The 24,432-nt window shown below is 39.2% G+C and overlaps 2 protein-coding genes across 4 annotated transcripts in view; one reads left to right on the plus strand and one right to left on the minus strand.

The window, feature by feature from the left end:
• Window positions 1-6,149, minus strand: part of LOC107089576 (spermatogenesis-associated protein 2-like protein) — an 8,970-nt gene extending 2,821 nt beyond the window's left edge. The window contains exons 1-3 of one of the 3 annotated variants that reach the window (XM_015382459.1): window positions 3,589-3,666; window positions 896-1,257; window positions 529-816 (exon numbers count right to left, since the gene is read on the minus strand). In XM_015382459.1, coding sequence (XP_015237945.1) covers window positions 529-816; window positions 896-1,255 — 648 coding nt within the window. In that variant the 5' untranslated portion in view covers window positions 1,256-1,257; window positions 3,589-3,666. Of the gene's footprint in view, window positions 1-528; window positions 817-895; window positions 1,258-3,588; window positions 3,667-6,020 lie in introns of those variants that run through there. The other 2 variants (XM_015382458.1, XM_015382456.1) reach the window with 2 other exon arrangements.
• Window positions 6,150-11,601: 5,452 nt separating this feature from the next.
• Window positions 11,602-22,447, plus strand: LOC107089577. The gene is made up of 6 exons (XM_015382460.1): window positions 11,602-11,741; window positions 14,241-14,348; window positions 16,641-16,780; window positions 16,906-17,002; window positions 20,175-20,299; window positions 20,742-22,447. Exons 1-6 carry the CDS (start codon window positions 11,657-11,659, stop codon window positions 20,916-20,918), a joined length of 732 nt encoding a protein of 243 aa, XP_015237946.1. The 5' UTR covers window positions 11,602-11,656; the 3' UTR covers window positions 20,919-22,447.
• Window positions 22,448-24,432: the final 1,985 nt, after the last annotated feature.

Raw genomic sequence — 24,432 nt, forward strand, 5'->3', positions numbered from 1 at the left:
AGTACTGTTAACTCCACCTCCTTTGACCATACGGTGAAGGCTACCATTTAAGCTCCACCCCCTAGCTGACTCTTAAGTATTATCTAAGCTAACCATCTTGCTGCAGCGCTGTATTGGTTAACGTAGGGCTGAAACAATTAATCGCATTAATTGAGATTAATCGATTATTGAAATAGGCGTCAACTAATTTAGTACTCAATTAATCGTTAACTGGAGTGTAGAGACTCTGAAACATGCCTTTAGCTGACAGAGCAACCCGAAATTGAGGAGTAATTGTACCAAAATTGTGAAAAAAAAAATGTGTAAACATTTTGCATTTAAGATAGATTTCTTTTATCTGTCAATATGTTCTATCCTCAAGTGGAAAGTTTAAGTTTCACCTGGTTTCATTTCGCAAAAAGTCTTCTTTAAGCAATCTTTTGCTATCCAATTATTTATCAACTAATTAAAAAATAATTGACAGATTAATCAATTTGCAAAATGATCATTAGTGGCAGTCCTCCCCGACTCCATCATTAGCACACATACCTGCAGGACGTGTCCTCTCTGCCTCTCCTTCACCACGGCCAGCTCATACTGGGTGTCTCCGACACGTTTCCCCAGAGCGCCCAGAAGGAGGCGACACTCGCAGCGAGCAACGAAGAAGGCGCAAGACATGCGTAGGAGGTCTTCCAGAGAAGCGGGGCTGACTCTGGGCGACTGGAGGCAGAGCTGCTGGGCGGGGCTGGGCTGATAACCCAACAGTCCAAACAGGGTCTCTGTCTGAGGCATTGAAAGCACCGGGCTGATGCAGTGGGTGAAGGTTCCGGAGTACATCTGACACAGGTAGGAAAAATTTTAATTATTTCATTTCAGTGCAGAGATAAAATAACCTCTTTTTCATTTTTTAGACTACCTTAATGACTTTGTACTCATTCCTCCAGGGACCCAGGTACAGGTTCAACGCTGCCTGCTCCAGAACCTCGAAGGCTATAGCCAGGCCCTGAAGGCCTCTTCTGGATTTCCTGCTCCTGCCGTAGGCTCCAGACGGAGCTGCCGCTGCCCCTACCTTCAGCGACTCCTCCATCACCCGGAGAGGATCCAGACCAAGACAGTGAACCTCGCGAGGATCTGAGTCCTTCAGCAGCCCCTCCACCTCCTGACACAGAGTCTCATCTTTGCAGGCCAGACTGGAGCCACGCCCCAGAATCTGCTGCTCTAACATCTGATCGTAGGCTCTCACCAGATCAGCGGCTCTCTGTCGAAGGGCGCACATCTCTGAGAAAAACAAAAGGGTCACATGATCTGCCCCCATGAAGTGTCAAAATACAACTCTAAATTAACCACACTCTCTGTATTTATAATACAGGGCAACACAAAGCAGAGCATCATTAGAAAGTGTCAGGAGTTCATTACTTTTCATCATTTCTTTCCCAACATAACCTGAAAACTGTTTCAGGCATTTATATTAAGGCTCTCAGTCAACCTCCTCTGACTGGATGTGCAGGGTGGTTATCCTACTGGAAGGTTAACCTCTCAAGTCTTCTGCAGACAGGTTTATTTCCTTGGTGGTCATGGATTTAGCTCCAACCAGCTTCCCACAGCATTGATCAACTGGGAGCAGATCTGGTGGCGCCGACACCATTGTTTGGCTTTCCATCTCAAATAGAGCAACATGACTCGCTCTCAACCACAGTAAACTGAGCAAGAACTGTTGGGCTGGTTTGGAAACACGGTGAAGCAAGCTGGGTGAATGTTTACTGCATTGCCTCCCTGTATGTCGAGCTCATTTAATATATAAATCACTTGATTTGATAAACATCTACAAAATATTTTATCTGTTCAAACCTCAATTACATATATCTAAAACTTCAGCTTTGACTTATCAGAACATTACAGTAATCTATGATGGTAATTCCAGATAGTTAAACTTACAGAATTTTTTTTTTGCTTCCCATACCTGCAGATTATTTGAGACAGGGAAATGAAATGTAAAACTACAAAATGCCAAGCGAACCATGTAAAACATTAATTTCATTGCCATTTGTTTTTTTAATCCTCTGCGTGTTTGTAGTGATTTCTATATAGATTTAAAGGAACTATGATTTGGCTTCTTTCTTCCCACACTCACATTTTGAACCATAGCTGTGAAGGCCATGACTAATACTGAGCTGCAGATCTCTGTAGCTCCTCCAGAGCCCCATGGTTATCTTTTATGCTTCTCTGATCAAAGCTCTCCTTGTTTAGCGTGTCCATTTAGTTGGAAATCTACATAGCATGTCCTTGGAAAGTCAACAAACAAGGACAATTTAGAACCCCACTCCACTTAAACCTGAACAAACACCTTCTTCTTCATCTAACTGCCAGGTTCCTCGGTTCTCCTAACTGTTGCTGGTTGTGGAACTGATTCAATGACACATCTGGACTGTGGTTATCGATTAAATGACCTCTGTAGAGGGGTTTTCTAGAGGCATCAGAGTAAATAGAAAAGAATAGAATAGAAAATCCCTTTAGAAAAATGTCTAAGAATAACATAATAGTGAAGAGTTAAAAGATAAACAATAAAATACTGTACTGAAAAGGGGTTTAACGATATAAAACTGTGCATCTGGAGAATAAATAACCAATATACAGCTATGGACATTTGAAAATAGCAGCAACATCCAAGATGTGCAAAATGTCTGCCGCATGTTATTTAAGGGCCTAAGACAGAAACTGTGCAAAAATCAGCATGAATGTAACAACTTATTGAAATTGTTGGGAACAGTGGTGGTTATAAAGTCGTGCAGCTGATGGGAGGAAGGATCTGTGATAACGCTCCCTGGTGCATTTAGGGTGCAGCAGTTCTTTCCCTTAAGGAGCTCTCCAGCTCTGCAACAACTTCATGCATGGGGTGGGAGACATTATCCAACAGGGATGTTAATATACCGGTAGTTAGGATTCTTTTCTTTCCCACCTCCTGCACCGAGTCCAGTCATAGAGCTGGTCTTCCTGATGAACTTATCAATCTGCTTTCTCTCAGCTACAGATAAGCCACTGCTCCAACAGACAGCTCCATAGAGGATGGCTGATGCCACAACAGAGTCATAGAAGGTCTTTAGGAGCGCCCCTGCACAACAAAAGAGTCTGCTCTGATCAAATAAGGCTAAATACAAATGAACACTGCACCTTTCACGTTTTGTTCTGTCTCTTCACCATTTTTGCTTTACTTTATGTAGCTAAATTGACAGAGTTTCACAATTTTAACAGAATTACAGTAAAAAAGCATTTATGGGTTATTTTTCATGACATCAACACCCTCATTATCTTCATAAAATTAGATTGGCTTCAGAGATTTAAAGTAAAATCAGTCCTCAACAACTGCAAGATGGGCCAATAACAGCTGGCGGCTGTCAGATCCTCTAAGTCAGTCCCAGAAGTGAAAGCGATAGTTTTAATCTGTTGGGGAACAACTTAACCCTGAGCTGTCAGTTCAAACAGCCTCGAGTTAGCATTAGCTTAGCCACAGTTAAACCAACAGCCGTTAAAGTTCGTCTTTAAGGCGTTACCGGGGATAAATCACACATTTCTCCCCCTTTGACTCGAGCGTTTCTGTCCCAAAATGTTTACCTGGTTTTTAGTGACAAGAGTCGAAATAAAGTGTCTTTTGAATCACGGTGTTTTCAAAGCCGAGGAAAAACAGGAAGCTGAAGTTGGTTTCTGAGTGAGAGCTAGAGTAAAGGAATGTTCCCTGTTTTAAGAACTTACTTTCATATGAACTTAGGTTTATAATTTAATCAAACAAGTTCAAACTCCAAACACTTATCGACCTTGACATTTGGGATTTGGGAATAAAATGAAAATATAGCCGAATAATAGAAATGATTTTGGCATCATTATCACATTAGTAAATAAACACGATTTATCTTTAAATGTTTTTTTTTTTCCTTCAGGTAAAATTGCTGCTTGTGATCAACAGTTACTTTATCAGTCAAAACTGGTTTCTATTATTCTATTATGCTTAGAAATTCATTAAAAGACGTTTTTTGGGAGAAAAAAACAAACATTTTGAAACTAAAGTTTTCCTTGAAGCAGCAACTTTCAGATTCCTACAGACATGATGAATGTTCTGCTTTTTTAAAGCTTTCAATTTAGGTCAAATATCATTTAATATTGAGACGGTATTATTCTAATTAGTAAGCATTTCTGTACAACTCCAAGATTTTGATCAGCACAAGGCTTAACATTAACCAAATGTTTATTCATTAAAAAAAGGTCCTGCTCATCTTTAAGTAAATCCTGACTGTGGTCAGAAAATTTAGTGTCTCTTATTTCATATATTAATTTATCCTATTTACTTAATATCAAAGTTTTCATTTGGTCTGTTTTACCTGCAAGGCCACACGATTCCCCTGTGTGAGGGTGTTTTTAGACCAGACATAATTTCTTCCCAAAACAAGAAAGATTATTTCTCATCAATTATTCATAACATGTTACTGTTTAACCAAAGTGTCTGTAATTTTTTTTTTTTTTTGACTCTGACTACTTTCCATTATTGTAAGTGAGGGGAACACACTCTGCCCAGGCAGAACAGGGCTGAATACAGAGCAGTGAGGACCGTGTGATGAACTGTTCTCTCTTTGCAAAGATTCGAAAATAAAGTGCAGACTGAGTGAAATCCATCAATCTCTGTTTAATCAACTGGGGAGAATCGTTGAATACTTTTTCCCACTACACTGACTAAACTTTTGCATAAAATCCTGATAATGTCCTAAACAGGGATTTAAAGATAACTATTGAAGAGGATTAGGGCCACTGAACAAAAAAAAAAAAAAGTTAATTGATTTTTAAATTTCTCAGAATTCTGACTTTAATCACAGAATTCTGACTTTAATTTTAGAATTCTGATTTTTTTTTCTCAGAATTCTGACAGCTAACAAACATGTTAGCATCAAGCCATAGCCATGTCTGTTTTAATGACCTTCTGCTCCTCTATTAATGAGGGGACCCCTCGGGCACATAAAAAGTTGCCTAATTCCGTCATTTTCCACCAATGTGTCACTGGCCCTCTCAAACACCTCACATCTTTGTCAGTGAAGCTGAGTTCTCCCCACATCTCTTCCTTCATGGTGCCCATCTACATTAAAATCCAAAATTCTGAGATTAAAGTCAGAATTCTGAGAAAAAAGTCAGAATTCCGAGATTAAAGTCAGAATTCTAAGAAAAAAGTCAGAAGTCTGACTTTTTTCCCCCATGCTAAATTGAAATAAAAATGTAAAATCAGTAAACTTTTTGTTGTTGTTTTTTCCAGTGGCCCTAATCCTCTTCCATAGATAACAGACATAGTATTATTGGGTGTTTTTCTCTGCTTGAAATTGCAGGCAGGAGTAGATAGACTTAGAGGTATCAGACCAGCTTACATTCTGGGTCCTGGCCTTTCAAACCAGCATCCTGTTCTGTTGTGTTTTTGAGTTATCACCTAAGCATAATCAATGTTCCCAGTGCCAATAAAGATTGCAATTATTCCTGTTCCGATGTAGATCCACCTCCTTGAGCTAGAACCCTATCTATGGATAAAAATCTTTTTTATCTATTTCTATTTCCAATTAATCAGTTTAAAATTAATACATATAATTAAGATATTAAAGCCAGCTGTGTTTAAAATCATTTTTTGTTGCTATTAAATGATTTAATGTAGATTTGGGAAGATTTTAGACCACAGCGAAGCAAAAGTAGACTGAACCCCATAGAACTGTCAAGCAACGCTACACCGAATCGGAGGCTAACTTCAGCGCCGATGAAAGTTTTAAGGTCGATCCAAAAGGAAAGTTAGTTCATCTCTTGGACCCTCTATGCATTAAAGGTTTGGTTCCTGCTTGTTCACACGGGGATAAAACTGAAGGTTGACATACCTAGGGATTTGACAAATCCCAAGACAAATTCATTTTTCCTTTTTCTCAAAAATCCTCGGTTCATCTGAAAGCTAACAGCACCTCTAATAATAAACAGTTCAGATATGAGTCCAAATGAACACTAGACTCTAAAAACAAACAGAATCTTACCTTATCTCACCTAATGGGTCTTTTTCATATGTTTGGTTGGTACAAAAAATAATAAACTACATTTCCTGGAGTCACTGCCAGCTCTACCGTGGAGGAGGAGGTTAGCGACCCACCGACTCCTCTGATTGGCTGGGGAGGGTCACGTGCTTCGGTTATTTCCCAGCAGAAAGCGCATGCTATTTTTACCAAAGTATCCCTGCTCAGAACACTGGGTATACCTGAAATACTGAAGGAAGCAGTTATTGTTTTAAACTTTTTAAAACAATTTTTGTAATGCAAACTCTTGCAGAGGATACATGACAAGTCCTCACAAAAAAAAAAAAAAAAAAAAGGAGGAAGCAACATGAATTTCACAATTTGAAAGTAAATGCAGCATACCAAGCATGGGAGTGTGGGTTTAATGAGGACTAAATTATAACAGTGAATGAAAATAAGGAAATATAAATATTTACAGTCAAGTTCAATTTCTTGGTATAAGTTAATGAACAGTGGCAAGTACCAGGGGCCCAGGGTAAGGCCAGTGTTTTTTAAATGAGGGCACTGGACAAAATAAAAACAAACACACACACACGCACGGTGTGACACTATCCCTGTGGGGACTTTCCATTGACTTCTGTTCATTTCCCAATCATGCCTATGGCATAATCTTAACCTTTACTCTAAGCCTAACCATTACATACCTAACCCTAAACGTAACCCAAACTCAATTCACAACTTACTGATAAACCTGCCCCAACAGGAGGTGCGTATTTCACTCCACTGGATCAAGAGATTTCAATGCAGAATTAGAAAAGGAAGTTAGAGAAATTAGAGTGACAAAGTGTAAAGCTACAAAGCAGAGGGAGATGTTGTAGGAGAAGATTGCTGCTAAAGTTAATACGTACGTTTATATGAAGTCCTCAGTAGCAGGATGTCTCAAGATGTATTAAAAAGCAGGCACTCGCCTCACTGTTGTTCCATTTGAAGATCACTAAAAGAGGATTCTTCTTAGTCAAAATCACATTCCTGGTCAAATACTAATAAAAAATTTGTCAAATTACATTTTTGGAGCAGAAAATCAATTCAAAATCTGAAAAAAAAAAAAATTACTAGTAAGATGTGAGTTTTATATACCTAGAATTCTTTACACACTTTAGGTTACCGTTTGGAAATTAATCTGCTTGATTGAATATGTATTGAATATGTACTTCATAGTCAAAATGATACAAATGCTGACCAGTAACAGAAAGAATATGGAGATCTGATATTCATTTCTAGACATCCAGTTTTTTTTATTTTAGATATAAAAAATGTAATTTTGACATGGTAAATGTATTTTGGATATCAGAAATACATTTTCAGACAAACTAATACATATTAAAACTGCCTGCCATACTCTGTTGTAACCAAGATGAAATTACAGGGAAAGCTATTTTATTGCTTGAATGGTAGTTGAACAATCTAATATATTTAGCTGCAGTCGTCTGTCAGTAGGCAAAGAGGAAGAATAAAAACGTTCTAAGGTAGGTCCTATGCACCATCTCGTAGGGATCCTCCTCGTCCTTATTCTGTCTTCCGATACAATAATTCTATCCAATTGTACAATAAATACTAAGTGGCTTTTTGCAGCCACTTCAGATGTTATCATCCCATTAAATGGCCAGTATTAGCAGTTATCATACCCATAATATGGCTTCAGATTGCGCCTCCTACCTACCAGTGGGCTCAGTAGGTTATTATCACAGAATTAATCCTAAGCCTAAAATAATTCAACAGTGCTCACTGGAACATTCAGAAGTTTAGAAATCCTTCTGTAACAAATGCCATCATTAGATTTGCAACAATTAAGTTGCAAAGGTCTTGAGAAAGTTCTTTACTATTACACATGATGAGATATTTCTTGTGTGATATCAGAGACACCTTTTTATAGGCCATTATTTGGGATTCTAACAGACAAGGGGCAGGATTGCTTCCTAATTACTGAGAGATTTTGGCTGGTGTCTTGGCTTATCCATGCCTTTTTGCACCTCCCTTCCTTTACCTGTTCAATACGTTTTCCCTTTCCCTTCTCACATAATTAAACATAACTTAATATCTGGACATCTACAGTATGGTTTGGTCTCTTTGTATGTGTGTATTCAATGGATTTTCACCAACATTTTGGTGTAAATGTCATGTCAATAGCACCTCTAGAAGTATATTGACTGAGAAAAATGGTTGACGTGTTTAATACTTATTTCACCCTCTGTATGCAGACCTGATTGTGTCATTGATTTGGGCTTGGAAAGATAGGAGGCTTTTGAGGATGACACCCAGACTCTTAACCTTAGAAGGGATTAATGAATTGTCAATTAATCAATTCAAGGAACTGTTAGTTTTGGAGAGAGTTCAAGGTGCACCAACAAGAATGAACATATTGCTTTTGAGTTCGAGGAAATTGGAGGCCAACCAGGACTTAATATCATCTAAGCAGCTGGAAAGGAAGGGAGGTGAAAAGAAGGAGTTAGGTTTACCAAAGAAGTAGAGCTAGGTGTCATCTTCATAGCAGTAAAATCAGGTTATGTTTCCGGAAAATCTTGCCAAGGGGTAGGAAATAGATGGTGAAAAGAAGGGGGCTGAGGACTGAGCCCTGGGGGACACCTACAGTGAGAAGAGAGGGCTGGGAGAAAAATAATTTAAGCTGAATGAGCTGAGTGCGGCCAGACATGTATGCCTTAAACCAGTCGAGTGGGGTAATGTCAAGAGAGTATAATCTATTGAGGAGGATGGAGTAGGAAATGGTTTCAGAGGCTGCACTGAGATCAAAGAGGTGAGGAGGAGAGAGATAGAATCTGCTGCCGAGAGGAAGGAATTTGAAAATTTTAGGAGTACCGATTCAGTGCTGTGAAAAGGGCAGAAACCAGACTAGTTGTTCATATAGTTTATTGTGGGTTAGGTCAGTGTGAAGTTGAGAGGCAACTACTATCTCCAGAATTTTAGAAGTAAAGGGCAGATTTGAGATGGAACAAAGAATCACAGATTAGAGAATTTTGGCTGGATTAAGAAATGTGTGTCATGATTATGAAACGTAACTAAATAAGATGTATTTTCACACAGCATCAAAAATTTTTAACTTTCCTTCTCTATATTGATAGATATATTGGCTCCCTGCCCTGCCTCAGTGACATGTAATTCTTAATACATTAGGTCCAATATGACATTGGTTCACCCTTTGCAATTCAATTCAGTTCATTTATATAGCACCAATTGCACAGACCATTCAACCAGATTATACAGTCAGATTGGTTCACATTGTTCTATCTAAAGAAAACCAGCTGATTGCATCGACTCATTGACTCTAAAGCGATCCCTCACCCCAAACATGCTTGTAGCGACAGTGGAGAGGAAAACTCCCTTTTAACAGGAAGAAACCTCCACCAGAACCAGGTTCAGTGTAAGCGGCCAACTGCCCAGGCTGACAGGGGTTCAAGGACATAGACACATTAAGAAGCAGAGATACAAAAAGTTACCGTCAACCAATTATGTCTAGACCCAATTATGTTCACAGGTGGACGGGTCCACCTGTGAACATAATTGCTACACAGCCAGGCAGACGAGCTTCAAGCCAGCTCTCAAGTCAGAAGGTGAAAGAGAGCCCATACAGTTAGTCACAGTAAGAGAAACTGGACTACACTGAAAAACAGGCCAAGCTCCAACATCTATAATCAAAGGTATTTTTTGGAAGCAGCACAGCTGACATTTCTCTTTGGAATGGTGTCACAACAAACAGGAGCAGACCAGATGAAGCTATTATGAGAAAAAGCAGAGAGAACATAAAGTTAGAGATTGAACAAACAAATACTGCTGAATGGGAGAACGGAGATAGAATGCATCAGAATGATGAAAAGGGGTCCCTATGTCCTCCAGCACTTTAAGCATATAGCAGCATAACTACAGAGACAGGTCAGGATAACCTGAGCCACTCTAACCATAAGCTTTATCAAAAAGTAAAGTTTTAAGCCTTGCCTTCAAAGTAGACAGGGTGTCTGCCTCACAGATTAAAACTAGTAGTTGGTTCCACAGGAGAAGAGCCTGATAAATAAAAGATCTGCCTCCCATTCTACGTTTAGACATTCTAGCCACCACTAATAAACCTGCAAATTGAGAGTTAAATGCTCTCTTAGGAACATAATGTATAATCAGATCCATGAAATAATATGGAGTTTATCTATTTAAGGCTTTATATGTGTGAAGGAGGATTTTAAATTCTATTCTGGATTTAACAGGAATAAAATGAAGAGAAGATAAGATGGGAGAAATATGATTTTTCTTTTAAATTTTTAATGTTTTTTTTAAGCAAAAAACTACAGCTATCACTTCAACTCCTCTTAGAGGACACAAGGTTTAAGAGTATTTATGGGAATCTTCCAGAAGCACATTTGTGAGTTCAGACACTAATGCTGGAGAAGAAGGCCTGGCTCTCGGTATCTGCTCTTAGTCAGGTCAGGACTCAACTTTATGATATTTTAACAATTAATCGGCTTTCCTCTTTATTTACACACAGTTATTACCTCCAGGATCAGGTGTTCATAAATCCTGAAAGCAAAAGGACTAAACGTCGCTTCCTAATTATGATTAAAATGAAGAAGAAAAAAACCAACAACATATAAACAGGGATTTCAAAGAGGATGTGTTAGGTATGTTCTTATAGTTAACCACTGATGGTGGAAGGGGCTGATATAAAAGCGGTTCTGTGGGAGGAGGCTGCCAGCGCCGCTCCTACTCAGGTTGGATGATGGGGCCGGCTGGATGGACCATGTTCCTTTGTTCATGGTTTCTGCACGTTTTTCGTTCAGAAGGCCACGTTTTGTTTTCCCATGGGTGTTCTGTGTTACAAAGACATAACATATCACTTATAGAAACAATTCAACCTCTCCGGCTGGCAACTAAACTAATGTGCAGATCATATTTACAATATTATCAGTTTTTCATCAAGTCAGCTAATCATCAATAATAAACATAGTGATAGTAAACAGAAGAAATGTTGCATTAACCACAGGCTCAGATTCAGCAGAAAAGAACCATTTATTTCAAAGATAAGCTCTCTCCACTAGATGGTACTGTTCAACCCTCTGTAACCTCTGCAGGAATCTATAATCTCTTATTTTCTATTTTAGAGATTTATCATGATTTATTTAACTCTAAATTATGCACAAGTGGGCCAAGTCGAGTTGAACTGGTCCAAAGTGAGCTGGGAGCATCATCACAGTACAAAAATGTTCATATTTCTCAAAATAATTAAATGTTTTATGTGAATGAAAGGAGTTTAAATCAACCTGCAGAATTAAATGCATGATCATTATCATTTATAAATTAGGGAAAAATCTGATATAAAATAATTTGACAACAGAAAATTGTCTGGAATGCAATTATTATTGCATCCATATATCTTCTAAAATCTTTAGATCCTGAAAAGGAGTCTGAATATTCAGCATGTGAAAGTAAAAATATATGAGTCATTTTCTGTGGCGCTGCTGGGACCCACGGGCGTGGCTTCCGTGGGCTCTGAGGGGCGGAACGTGGCCCTCGGGTGCTTCTAAAAGAACTCTGGTTTGGCTGAGATGCTGCACAGAAACATCTCAGCCAAACCGTCCAGGTCCGGTGGAGATAAAGCGATCATGTCGAAGTCCAGCAGGGTTGTGTTGGTTCTGGGGGGAGCGGGGACGGTGGGCTCAGGGATAGTGAAAGGCCTGCTGGATAAAGGTAATCTCAACCTATTATTATTATTATTAATATTATTATTATTACTTTTACAGATGGCTCATTCAGTTCAATGTTTCTGTATCTGCGCCTCTGCGCTCCACAGACAGCTTTGCGTTTCTTCAATCGTTTCCACAGAGCTTTCCTCTTTTGAGTCCCACCAGAATTAAAACTTTGACCAGCTGCTCGTGGATTTGAATTCTGTCTGTTGTGATCTTAGATTTATTTCATCCTTTTAAGACTAAAAGCTTTAAAGAGGCTAAAGTATGAAGGTAGATTTGTTTCTTTATCATTCAATAAAAAAAAAGGTTGCTTCAATCAAAAAATATATTTTCAATAAAAAAAAACTTCTCAATGAAAGAAAAAAATATTTGAATGTAAAAATATATTTGAACACTGCTTTTCTTCGATTTAAAATGTTTTATTTGATAGGAGTCCAGTCTTTTTTGTTTAAAGAATCTTTTTTTAAATTTGAGTTACCTTTTTTTTTTGATTGGACCATATAATGAGTAGGATTTGTGTATTTATTGTTCAATTAAAAAAAGGAGTTTGTTTCAACCAACCAACCACCGGATTCATTAAAATGTTTCCTTGAATGTATTGATTTTTTTTTTCATTGATAGTGGTTTTTTTTTGCATGTAAATTATTTGTTTTTGACTCATTTGTTTTTTTTTTCTTTTTTTTTTTTTTTGTTGTGTTTTTTTTGTTTGGTTGGATGTATTTTTTTTTTGTTTGGTCCATGGGTGGGTCGTTTTTGTCTTTTTGTTTCTTTTTCCTTCAATTTGTTTCAATTTGTTTCATTCATAAATAATTAAATGTGTTCATTCAAGTGAAGATTTGTTTTAATAGAAAATATATTTGTTTTGATTGAATGGTAAAGAAACAAATCTACCTTCATACTACAGTGGCTAACTGAACAACGTGCTGCGCATTACGCACCTGCCAGCGCGCTGCGAGGAAGAGGAGGGAGGATTACGCTTCACATTCCTCTGGAGATGGTTCAACATCTAGATCCAATTATGTCAAATAATATCAACAAGCCTCCAACCCTGTTTAATTTCTTAGACTCTCTTTTGAATCATTGTGAGTTATTTGGCGTAAATCTCCTGTTTCTCTTTCCAAAAGGTTTTAAAAATCTGTCCAATGAGTTCGGTCAGGTTTTTACGCTTACAGCACTCTGCATCCTCGGCTGATTTACACATATCTCCGGCTTTTTCTGAAATTTGAACTAGTGCCAAAAATAGTTCAGCATCTGTCTCTATGATGTCCAGATGACAGTATTCCTCCAGACTGGCAGAGCAGGTTCTCTGCGGTTTATGGTTAGGTGGTTTTGTTAACACCTCTGTTCTATTGGATTGTGCCCCAGCTGTTTCTTACGGAAGAGGATTAGGGCCACTAAAAAAAGAAAAAAAAAAGTTAACTGATTTTAAAATTTTAATTCAGTATAATATGGGAAAAAAAGTGAGAATTTTGAAATTAAAGTCAGAATTCTGAGAAAAAAGTTAGAATTCTGAGAAAAAAGTCATAATTCCGAGATTAAAGTCAAAATTCCGACTTTTTTCACATATTAAACTGAAATAAAATGTAAAAATCAGTTAACTTTTTTTTCCCCCACTGGCCCTAATCCTCTTCCATAGTTTTTAAACAATGCCGCCTCTTTAAAAAGAGCACCATGGAGTCTAATGTCTCATACTTAATTCCAAACATAAATCTGAAACAACTCAGGTTTTACTATGATTTCTTGACTCCGGTGCAGATCTGTTTCTTCTTGATCTCACTGCTACTTTTTGACACTGGGTTTTATTTTCCTGTTTCAAACAAGCTGTTGGTGTGAAGCACATCACTCATTTAGTTTGAGTCCTTCCTGAGTTATTGGAGTTCTGCTCTCCAACTTTGAGAGATTATTCTGAATTCTGCAAAGGCACCATTTAAACATGGGATACCTCAAGGCTCTGTGTTAAGTCCCCTTTTATTTTCTATCTGTTCCACTCTGGATCAAGCTAATCTCTTCACTTAACAAAAAAATCCATACATTTATACAGAGAAAACATGATCAGTTCAGTCAGACAGACAGATCCCAGGTCTTGGGATCTGTTAGATCCAGTTTTGAAATAATACTGTCAGGTTTACTCAATTAGTGTGGATGTTTCCCATCTAAGGAAGCTCATCTGTCTGTCCAACAGGTCAGTGGATAGAGTTGGACACAGTCTCATTTCATTGTCTGGTAACAGCGAAACCAGAAAATCCCATCACTGCCACCAGCATCTAATCACAGTCGATAGTGTGTGTCGATGGGATGATTTCGGTTTTTAGTTTTGTGTTTATTACTGTTTGTGGTCTCCCAGTCTGAATCCACTATTATTTACCATGCTTCACTATTGTGGAGATGAGAGTTTACAGGGTACACATTTAAAGCTTTGGTTTGCTTTTAAATCGGACAGACGGGTGCTACTCTGTCCGTGGCTCAGATTCATGTGAATACCTGCTCTGTTTGTCTGCAGGTTTTAAAGTTGCTGTGATCTCCAGAGATAGCGGCAGACTGGAGAAACTGCGGACCTCCGTCTCTCCCAACACCAAGGACAACCTCATCACTGTGGTGGGAAATGTTGGTAAGTTACACCACCTGGGATCGTTTGCTCTGTGGAACATAACACACAACCTCTAAATCTCTTTCTGAGGGCGTTAAATTTAAAACCCAATGAAAGTATAGATAGTTTGATCCAGCATAACGTTATGACCTCTGAAAAACTATTGTGTTGGTCCCCTTCTTATTGTTTGAACAGTATGGACTCCACATGAACCCTGGAGGTGTGGAAGGGTTTCTGGCACCGGCAAGCAGCACATCCTTCTGATCATAGGTGGAGCTTCCATGGGTTAGCATAGAATAGAATGGAAAATCCATTTATTGTCCCAAAATGCGGAAATTCTTGTGTTACAGGAGCAAAAAGATAATAGCAAAAGTTGGTCACACAAATGTGGACCTTAGAAGAGTGTACAAAAATAACATAATAGTGAAGAGTTAAAACATAAAAACGTACTGTACTGTAAATTGTTTATCAATATAAATATGGTGCACCTGGAAAATAAATAACCAATATACAGCTGTGGACATTTTTACAGTAATGGACATTTGAAAATTTAATCAAAAGAAGGGGGTTCTGCTAGCACCAGACCACAAAGTTCTGGGTCTCTCTAGACTGTCATTAATATCCCACAAATTCACATCTGGACACCTATTAAATATTGAAACTCACATGGTGAATCTTTAGTACAGGATGGTGTTGACATGGCAACCAGGACAGCTCTGTAGTCTCACGCAAAGCAAATTTCAATGTTCTTTCAATTTGCACTAGAGGTTCCCATTGTTGATAAGTGTCCTTCTCTTCCTCTCATCTGTGGAATAATCCAGCTCAGAGTGTTGGCTGAAGGGAGAGGCAGCAAAGTTGATTCCATGTGGAGGTAAAGGCAAAGCTCATTACCATCTAGGTAATAGCAACCTCTACTATTCATTACTGTTATGTAAAAAATCAGACACTAAATGCATAACAGACATTTACACCCTGGCTCAATCAAGCAAATCAGTAAGGACGGAGGTAGGAGAAAGAAGCTTGATGCTCCCTATTATTAAGTTCTTTGAGCATTGGGACCTTAAAGCAGCTAAGGAGCTATAAACAATCTCACATTACTTTGTGTTACATTTAAGCACAGCCCACGTCACCAAAAGAAAGAAAAATGCATTATTTCTTTAGTTGTACTGAGTATGACACATGCTGATGTATGCACTTTCATATGTTTTGAGTTTTATAGGTGCATTTCTGCTTTTCATTTGCACTTGTTTAACTTGTGTGGTTCTTTTTTAGAAAGCAGTAGTTCGGATTTGACAAGCATCATCCATGTGCTTTTCCATTATGTAATGACGTCCCAAAGGCTAAAGGCTATTTAGATTTCCCAAATGTCTTTCCTACCCACAAGTAAAATTATTGCCGTTGACCATAAGAAAGGTGAAGAAACAAGAACAGAGAGCCATGGTTATGCTTCTATTCACAAAAGGCTTGGCAAAACGGATACTAAGCTCAATAAGTACACATGCTAACTAACACTTTTTATAGGGACAACCTGAGGTTAGCCTCTCAGCATGACTAGCTACTGCAAGCAGTTGGAAAAACAGTGGATTTAGCCTTCCATGAGACATGACTTGAAATTCAACTCCAGTCCTCCAAAGCCGGTGTGCTGCATTCCTATTGATGGCTGATAAACAGCCTTATGCTGAACTGCATTGATCTAAATAAAGAGTGTCAAAGGAGGGAAGCATCTAAAACCTGCAGGACACCAGCTCATCAGGATTGACTTTGGGCACCCTTCCAATGTGAGCTGTATTAAAATATGACAAACAAACCAAAATCAGAATCAGACATACTTTAATAATCCCAGAGGGAAATTACAGTACGATCGATAATAATGAAAGTACTTTTTAATTCAGTCATTTGGTCCCTTAAGACTCTATTTAATTTATTACTTTGAACTGGCGAATAATATGCGTTTGAATGCGAGGTTCCTCTTGAAGTCTCTAGAAGTTTTGAAGGAGATACGTGTGAAAAAATAGAAAAATTGTAACAACCTGCAATGATTAGTCATTTTCTCGCTGAGACACAAAGTGAACATTTATTAGCCAGCAAATGGCCTCAGCAAGTAGTCATTTCCTAAGAAGGTAATGACTAACAGGTAAGGGGTGGTCACCATGGTTTAGCTGGAGTTTACTTCCTACCTGACTTTATTTACTGGTAAGTGTTGAGTAACACTCAAGATTTCTGCAAAGCTGTGTGCAAACATTAAATCTGTGTCATCAGAGAAGATTAAATCTGGAACATGTTGAAGCTCTTTTCTTCTGCATCTGTTTCCAGGCTCAGAGGACAGTGCTGAACAGGCAAAGGAGGCCCTGTTGAAGCAGGTGGGGAAGGTGACCGATATTATTTCTTCCCTGGGCTTCAGCTGGTGGCAGGGCGGTCCCCCACATACCCAGTCCCTAAAAGACCTGCACTGGGTCAGCAAACACACAGTCTACACAAGAGGCAGAAAAACAGACTGATTATACTTTAGTTTCAGATTTTATCCATGTTCTGAATGGTGTTTTCTGCAGATGGTTTGATAAATGTTCCCTCTATGCAGGTAATGGAGACGTTACTGTTCAGCACATTTGTCTCCTGGAAGGCTTTCTTCCCCCTGGTGAGGGACAACTCGGACTCCAGCTACACCTTCATCACGGGTATGTTTTCCATGTTGCACAATCTCGGAGGAAATATTAGAAACTCAGGGATTATCTGGCAATATTTTGCATTTTTTTTTAAATCAAACAGAACAAAATAAGGTTAAACTTACAACAAAGGAGAAACATACAATGCCATTCTCAGATTTAATGAAATGGGTAGTAGGATTTTAATATACAACATAAGATGTTAATATTGTTTGACGTTTAAAGAATCAGATTTACTGTGATTGAAATGAGCTTTAATTATTTTAGAAACTGAGATCATTAACTGGAGAACACAGACTGTAAACAGCTGCATTTTTAAAATGCGATAAGTTTTTTCAAGGTTAGCTAAGAGACTATGTCCCTCTGACGTGTCCTGGTTCGTCTCCTAACATGTCCTTTCATCCGATGGGGCATGTCTGGAATCACCCGTGAGGCATCAAGAACAACAGGGAGTGGCTGGCCACCCTGCAGAGGAAGTTCATTTCATCCAGTTGTATCTGGGATCACCTTTTTCGGTCATGATCCAGAATTCCTGATCATATAGCTGAGGGTAGGGATGTAGACTGATTGGGAATTTGAGAGCTTCTCATTTTGCCTCAGCTGTTCTTTACTTCGACAGCCCGGTGCAGGCAGCGTCCGAATAACAGCAGCACCAATTGCTCTCCACTCACCTCTCAACATTAACAAGACTGTGAGAAACTTGAACTCCTTCACTTGAGACATCAACTCCCATTCAAACTGAAGAGGGCAAACAACCCTTTTCTGGTTAAAGAACTATGGATTTGGGCTTGAAGGGACAGATCTTGTTTAAGTTGTGTAGACGAAATATGCTGTTCCCCAAACCAGACCGTTTCCAGTCCTTGGCTGCTTTCTTGTCCATGAAAGTTATGAACAGGAACAACATCCAACATGGACCAGGAACAGGTCTGACTCAATGACATCAAACCAGCTTACTATTGTTAAAGAGTTTTTAGTAAAGAATCAGTGACTCCTGTAGTACCACCCAAAGGGTTCCCTTTAAAGACAGTGTATAATCCTTCTCCAGGTCCATGAAACACACATGGACCTGGGCAAAGTGTCCATCTGGTTGGGTCACCAAGTTTCTGAACGCTGACTGCCTAGCGATCAATTCTAGCACTAGTTTCTCCTGCAGGTTGTTGGCCCTCTAGGGGAATGGCCTCACGTTACTCATTTAGGCTTGGCCCTATCTGTTCCCATTGGGAGTAACAGCCCCCAGGCACTCGCCGACAAGCCCCAAACCTAGGCCTGACTCCAGGGTGGGGCCCCAGCTATGCTTAATTGAGTCCCATCACCAGCCTCCATCTTGTCGTCTTCATACAGTGTTTTTGCCCGATCTTTGTCTGACCCGCCAGCCAAGCCTGTTTGCCATGACCCTATCAGGGGCCTTTAGACCCAAGGCGACATAACCTCTGGGATCAGCTGATCCTTGGAATCCCTTCACTGCATCAAGGTGATGTTTCTTAAAGCAGATTTGCTTCACTGAAAAACATATAGACATACCAGAACTTTCCATCCTACTGTGCAGCTGGGGGAGAGCTTGGTTCCGGTTCTGATTTTGTGGAGGTTTGCTGTTTTTTCTTTTAATATGTAAAATATTTTACATGCAATTATAAATAATTCCATGAAATATCTGTAGAGTATGCCATTTTTTAAATCCATTTACATGATTTATCATTACAGTAATAAATTGAATGCTAAATTGCCGAAATAATCATTAGCTGTGGACTTCGTAGTGTTACTTCAGGACAGTGTATTGTTCTGGTGAAAGACCCAGGTACTTAGGAGGGTCCACCATGTGAACTAAAGCTCCCTTGATGTTTGAAACTGTCAGTGCGGTGAGTCTATGCCTGAAGAAGTCCACCAACAATTCTTGTTTTCCAGCATTTATCAAATGAATACACTGAAATTATAATCAGCACTATACCGAAGTATTCACACCCCTTGGACTTTTTCCACATTTTGTCATAATCATTTTTGCGATAATGCAAAACATACTAAAGCATCACCTCATCCTTGTGAGTTGGAAGGAAGATCATTCATACGGTTGAGTCTTAGCCTCCACTGGAACAGAGACTTTCTGTTGCTAAAATGTTACTCCATGGAGCTAAACGTATCCCCACAGAGGCAGCACTGCTAGAAAGCTTTCTTCACCTGTGGATATCCTATCCTGGCTCCTGAGGAGATCCAACAGAAGGAAACGAGCAAAGAACCAACAAAGATACTGGAACACATTTGATAAGCATCCTGACGCATATCAGACTAGGGCTGCCTGCAACTTACGACTGTTTTGCAAATTGATTAACCAGTCAAATATGTTTTTGAATAATCAGAACGATGTGAAACTAAAACTGTGCCACTTAGCATATTCACAGACTAAAACAATTTTTAAAATCTTGAATAGACATTTTTTTTTTCTTACAATTTTGGCCAAATTAGTGCTCTGAGTGGGTTCCTCTTTTCATTGATGGCACATGTCTGTATATTCCTCTAGGCACTTAATCGGATACTAAATTAGTTTACAATTATTTCAATAATCGAATAATCCAACTTATTCAGATTAACTATTTCAGCCCTCCATTAGACCACACCAAACTCTCAGACAGAGCTGGATTTATCCTCAGAACAGAATCCCCAATCTGATACTGTTGCAAATTGTCAGATTTAGCTAGATCTGGACTTTAACTAGGCTGTAAGTATTGATCAACACCATCCATCATTTCTCTATATTGAAGTTGAAGGTGTATTTCTCCATCCCAGTCTTGGGTCGTTCAAGACTGTCCTACATTTAGTTCCATCCATTTTCATCTCGAACCAGCCTCCTTATTCCAATTGGTGAAAACATTTTCCACAGCATCATGCTTCCAACTTTGTGTTTTTGCATCTGGGGTAGTTTGCAGTGAGTCTTGTAGTCTGTTGTGTTCCATGAACTTCATGATACTGAAACCTCTAAGAAAACAAAAATGAAAAAACAAAACAAAAAACTCTCCAAACCATGCATCTGTCTCCTTCCACCTCACAAGGATGCTCTGTTATGTGCTGGTCTATTTGTGGATCCTGTGAAGTTTTAAGACTTGCAGATATCTCCACAGCCTACAGCTGATTGAACAACTCTTTCTTCTCGATGTGTGCTCATTTTGTTGAATGCTGGTGCTGTGTGTCTCAGGAGGAGCTGGAGAGAAGCTGCTGATGCCAGGGACTGGCTTCCTGACGGTGGGGGCTGCCAGCGCTCTAGCTTTCTGCCAGGTGCTGAGAGAGGAATACCCCGAGGTGTCCTGTAAATTCAACCAGGTGAGACGCCGCAATCTAAGATGTTACATAATCAGGTCAGTTTTCAGCGGCAATCAGCCCACCCTGAGAAACAGCATCAGGACATGTCGTCTTTACATGTGAGGCTTAGATAAACACTTTTGCAGCATCTGTTCATGTCTCCTGATTGTCGTCTTCAGTGATAAAGAAAACACTTCATGGAAGTATTCACACCCCATAGGTTTTTTTCTTTTCTCCTGTTTTAATCTCAAACTGGAATGTGTTTCATGTGACGACCCATTCCAGGTAAGTCCTTTTCTTAACTCTGCTACCCCTAAGGTCAGGTGCCTCCCAAGGGAGTCAGACATCTCTGACCTCGGACTGAGAGGAGCTGACTTGTTGATCAAACCTACATCACTAAACAGCCATGAGCCTACATCGGCAACCTTCTCTCCCATTAATCTCATCTCTTCTTTGCTTGCAGGTGAAAATCAACACAGGTGTAGGGACTCCGGAGCGCATGGCCCCCGGCTACCTGAACCACCTGGACCTGGGCGAGGTGATTGCAGCCCTGGTTGAAAGAAGAAGCCCCTCCCACGCTGTGTTCACCATCAGCAGCCCTGCAGACTTAAAAACTGTTCTTCTGGAGGGGAACCCTTAGAAGACCCCCTTCCTTCAGAACACGATCTGCAGCTGCTTCCGGGTTCTTGTTGCTTCTCTTTGCTTGTTTCATTGGTTCTGTAACGTCCAAAATGGCATATTTTTGCATGTGTTGTTTTATCTGTAAAATATGCAAACACTCCTAAATGTTCTTGCACCATGAAGATCCCTTTTAGCACCTTGGCAGAAACATCTTGGATTTGAGCAGATTTCCTCAGGATCCAGTGGTGAAATATTGAAGAACTGTACCACATCAAATGTTTCACCCCCTACATGAGCAGAGATTACGGACTTAGAGCATTAAAGACCCAGTTAAACTCCAAACTTTTAAACTGTGGGTTTGCTCTGCGGTCAAAATTATACATAAAGCCTCTGTTTCTACTTTGCTTTTTGAAAAAATCAAACATTTACGAATATGTTTCATAAAACCCTGTACGTATGAAAATATCCCATTTCCTGAGTTAATTTTTTTAAATCCGACACGTTTTCTCATGATATTGATCCGTTTGTCTTTTGCTAGATGATTCTGGGTCTCATCCTCTAGCAGCCACTGACTTTATTTTACTTAAGTATACTATAACCTAGCTGGACACCTGCAGGATAGATGAATAAATAAATATATTTAATTAATGGCTTATTCTGAGTGACTATCTAATAAGGCTGGAGAACCAATCCACTGTAGAGGTTTTACACTCTCAGCCAACGGCCCCAAACCTAAGGGACATTTTGGTTTTATTTCAGGAGGAATAATATTTTTCCATGTTTAGTCTGTTTTCATCAGTTTAAATGTGAGTCCAACTCTCAGTTTCTACAATGATAATTTGCTTCTTCTAAGCAGGAAAGATGTATTAGATCCTAGCAGTTAGTTCTCTATGAACTCTGGATTATTATGAATCACCCAGAATATCTAGATCCGAGTTGAACTCTCCTGTTTAATTATACCTTCATAATGTGTCTAAACCAGAAGGCATCTGAGGTCTTCCTCCCTAAGCTGCTGAAAATGTCCTTACCATCCTGTGATCCGTTTTAGTTATTAATCTGCTCATCCAACAGAGCAAGAATTTCCCCATAGCTGCTAAATATGGTTTAACGTTTATTAAACCAGATATTGAGGCATTTTAATATAACAGATGAGATGTTCTTTTTGTTCTTCAGTCATGTTTAGAAGTTTACTCAGTTAATACATCAGTTTGATCTATAAATCCAATAGTCCTGGGATCACATAGGTCCAAATGAAGGAACCTGATCGAGTTCTGTTCTAGTCCAGTACAAGTCCAATAAAGCTGTGCAGTTATTGACTGTAGTTGTTTTAAATGTGACATCAGAATTGGACCTTTGGTTTCAGAAATAGAAATCCAGCTTTATTCTCTAAGATAGTGACTATTAATCTTTATCCTTTAGTTTTCAGTTTCTTCTGCAGCATCATAAAGTTGATTTCTCTTACCTGATTGCATCTATTGTAATAAAGAATCGTTATCTTCCAAGTTTTTTTTTTGATCATTTATGCTCCTGTTAATTTTTTTTTTTTTTTTACAATTTACATATTTTTTACGTTTTAAAAGCATTTGCTGCATATTTATTCTTATCTTTATATTCTATGAATAATAAATTTGATAAATGAGTTTTGTCTCTTCTTCCCCCCCCAAGTAGCTAAAAGGTCACTTCTACTCAGGAACTGAGAATAAATAATCTCAGATCCAGCTTTATTTGACAAGTACACATTGGATTACAATTTTCACAATGTACTCATTTATACAATAACAATCCAGTAATGGAAATAACTATAGCTTATGGAATGGAGAACAGATATACACATATTTAGTTTAAAACAATGGAGCAGTAACCAGGAAATGGTCTGAATAAAGGTAGATTTACTGAGAGAAAAGGCTTGAAGAAAAACACTGCCTGAATCTGTTGGTTTAGGTGTACATTGATCTGTAGGTCCTATCAAAGAACAAGAGCTGAAACATTTTTAATAACGTAGTCCTTATTGGAGGGTTTTCTTTAGACCCGATTGTCGGTTTGTGTCCTGCTTGGTGAGAGAGCTGAATCAAACAGTGTAGGACATACTGGATGAATGCTGTGTAGAACTGGATGAGCAGCAGCTCCTTCGACAGGTCGAGCTTCATGACTTGAAACAGGAAGAACATCCTCAGCTGGGCCTTCTTCATGATGGTCTCAGTGTTTTGCTCAGACTTTATGGTTTGAGATGATTCGAAGGACAACCAAGCCCCAAACTGGCTTCTGGAGAAAAACTGATAGAGGAGCTGTCTGAAGCTGCCCCACCACAGATTCAGGAGCTCTCAGGCTCTGACGAGGAACAAAGTTTGAAGCTTTAGTTTGCATCTTTTTGAATTTATTCACAAATGAAAAGAATTCAATGTGTGTTTGGGGGAGTTTCCTCTAAACATGTGGCATGAATAGAATAAATGGCTGATGACAGCTGAGACAGGGGCGGCCCAAGACTGACACATTTTCAACCAGAATCGCGTGCCGGTCTGACCCTTTCACACACGCACCACCTCCGACCACTGAAAGCCTAGATCCTGTCTGGTTTGGGGGGCAGCATGGCCCTTTAATAATGAGATGTCTGAAGTTTCACCGAGCTGGAGCAGACAGGAGGGCGTGGGGGGTTTGTTGGGTCAGAATTAGGACAAATTATAATAAATGTGTAACACAGACCTCTCTGACAGACCCCTCAACATTCTCTGCTTGTTACGACGGCTTTGCTGTTCTGGTTCCACTAATATCATTAAAGCAGTCCGATTGTTTCAGAACCTGGCTTCTTCTAGGAACTCACATAATTCTGTGGGTCCCCTAAGTTTTTAAATGATGTTCTGGGGATCAGAGAAATCTCCATTCACCATAAAAGTTCCTGACGTGAACAGAAATTCACAAAATTAATAGTCAATCTTTTCTGGTTGAGACGGTAGATGGTAGAAATACAGCAGAGATCTGCGTTCCTGACCGAACAGACGGACCTACAGGAAGAACAGGGGGGCTCAATAACCGAGGGGAAAGTTCTTTTGTTGGATTGAAACATCTAATGTGAGGTTGATGAGAACAGATTCACAAATGTCTTTATAAAGCAGTTAAAGCTGAAAGAGACAACTTGAACACTTTAGCGTTTTTTTTTCTCCCCAAGTTGTTCCCCTGCGTGTAAAAAAAAATAGATAAAAAGGAACTGAGAAGATTTAAATCTGAAAGCAGATTGAAAAAGGTTCTCATCTGCATGCTTCTCTCCTCTGCAAGAACTCCCCAAAAACATACCAGAGGATTTATGGAAACTCAACACCACAGCTCATGGAGAACCACGAAGGCCGTTTATCTGGGAATGTGGGCGGTAAGCAGCGTGGGCCTTCTGTCTGCAGACCCAGATGGGGAAAAAGTAGAAGAGCTGCTATCAGACCCATTAAAATACATATATAGTATAGGATAGTAGAACATGATCCATTGAGGAAACAATATAAAACAACTACACTGCAGAGCAGCTACAGTTGGCAAAGTTGATATCC

This window comes from Cyprinodon variegatus, unplaced genomic scaffold, assembly GCF_000732505.1.
Source record: "Cyprinodon variegatus isolate N-32 unplaced genomic scaffold, C_variegatus-1.0 Scaffold257, whole genome shotgun sequence".
NCBI lineage: Eukaryota > Metazoa > Chordata > Actinopteri > Cyprinodontiformes > Cyprinodontidae > Cyprinodon > Cyprinodon variegatus.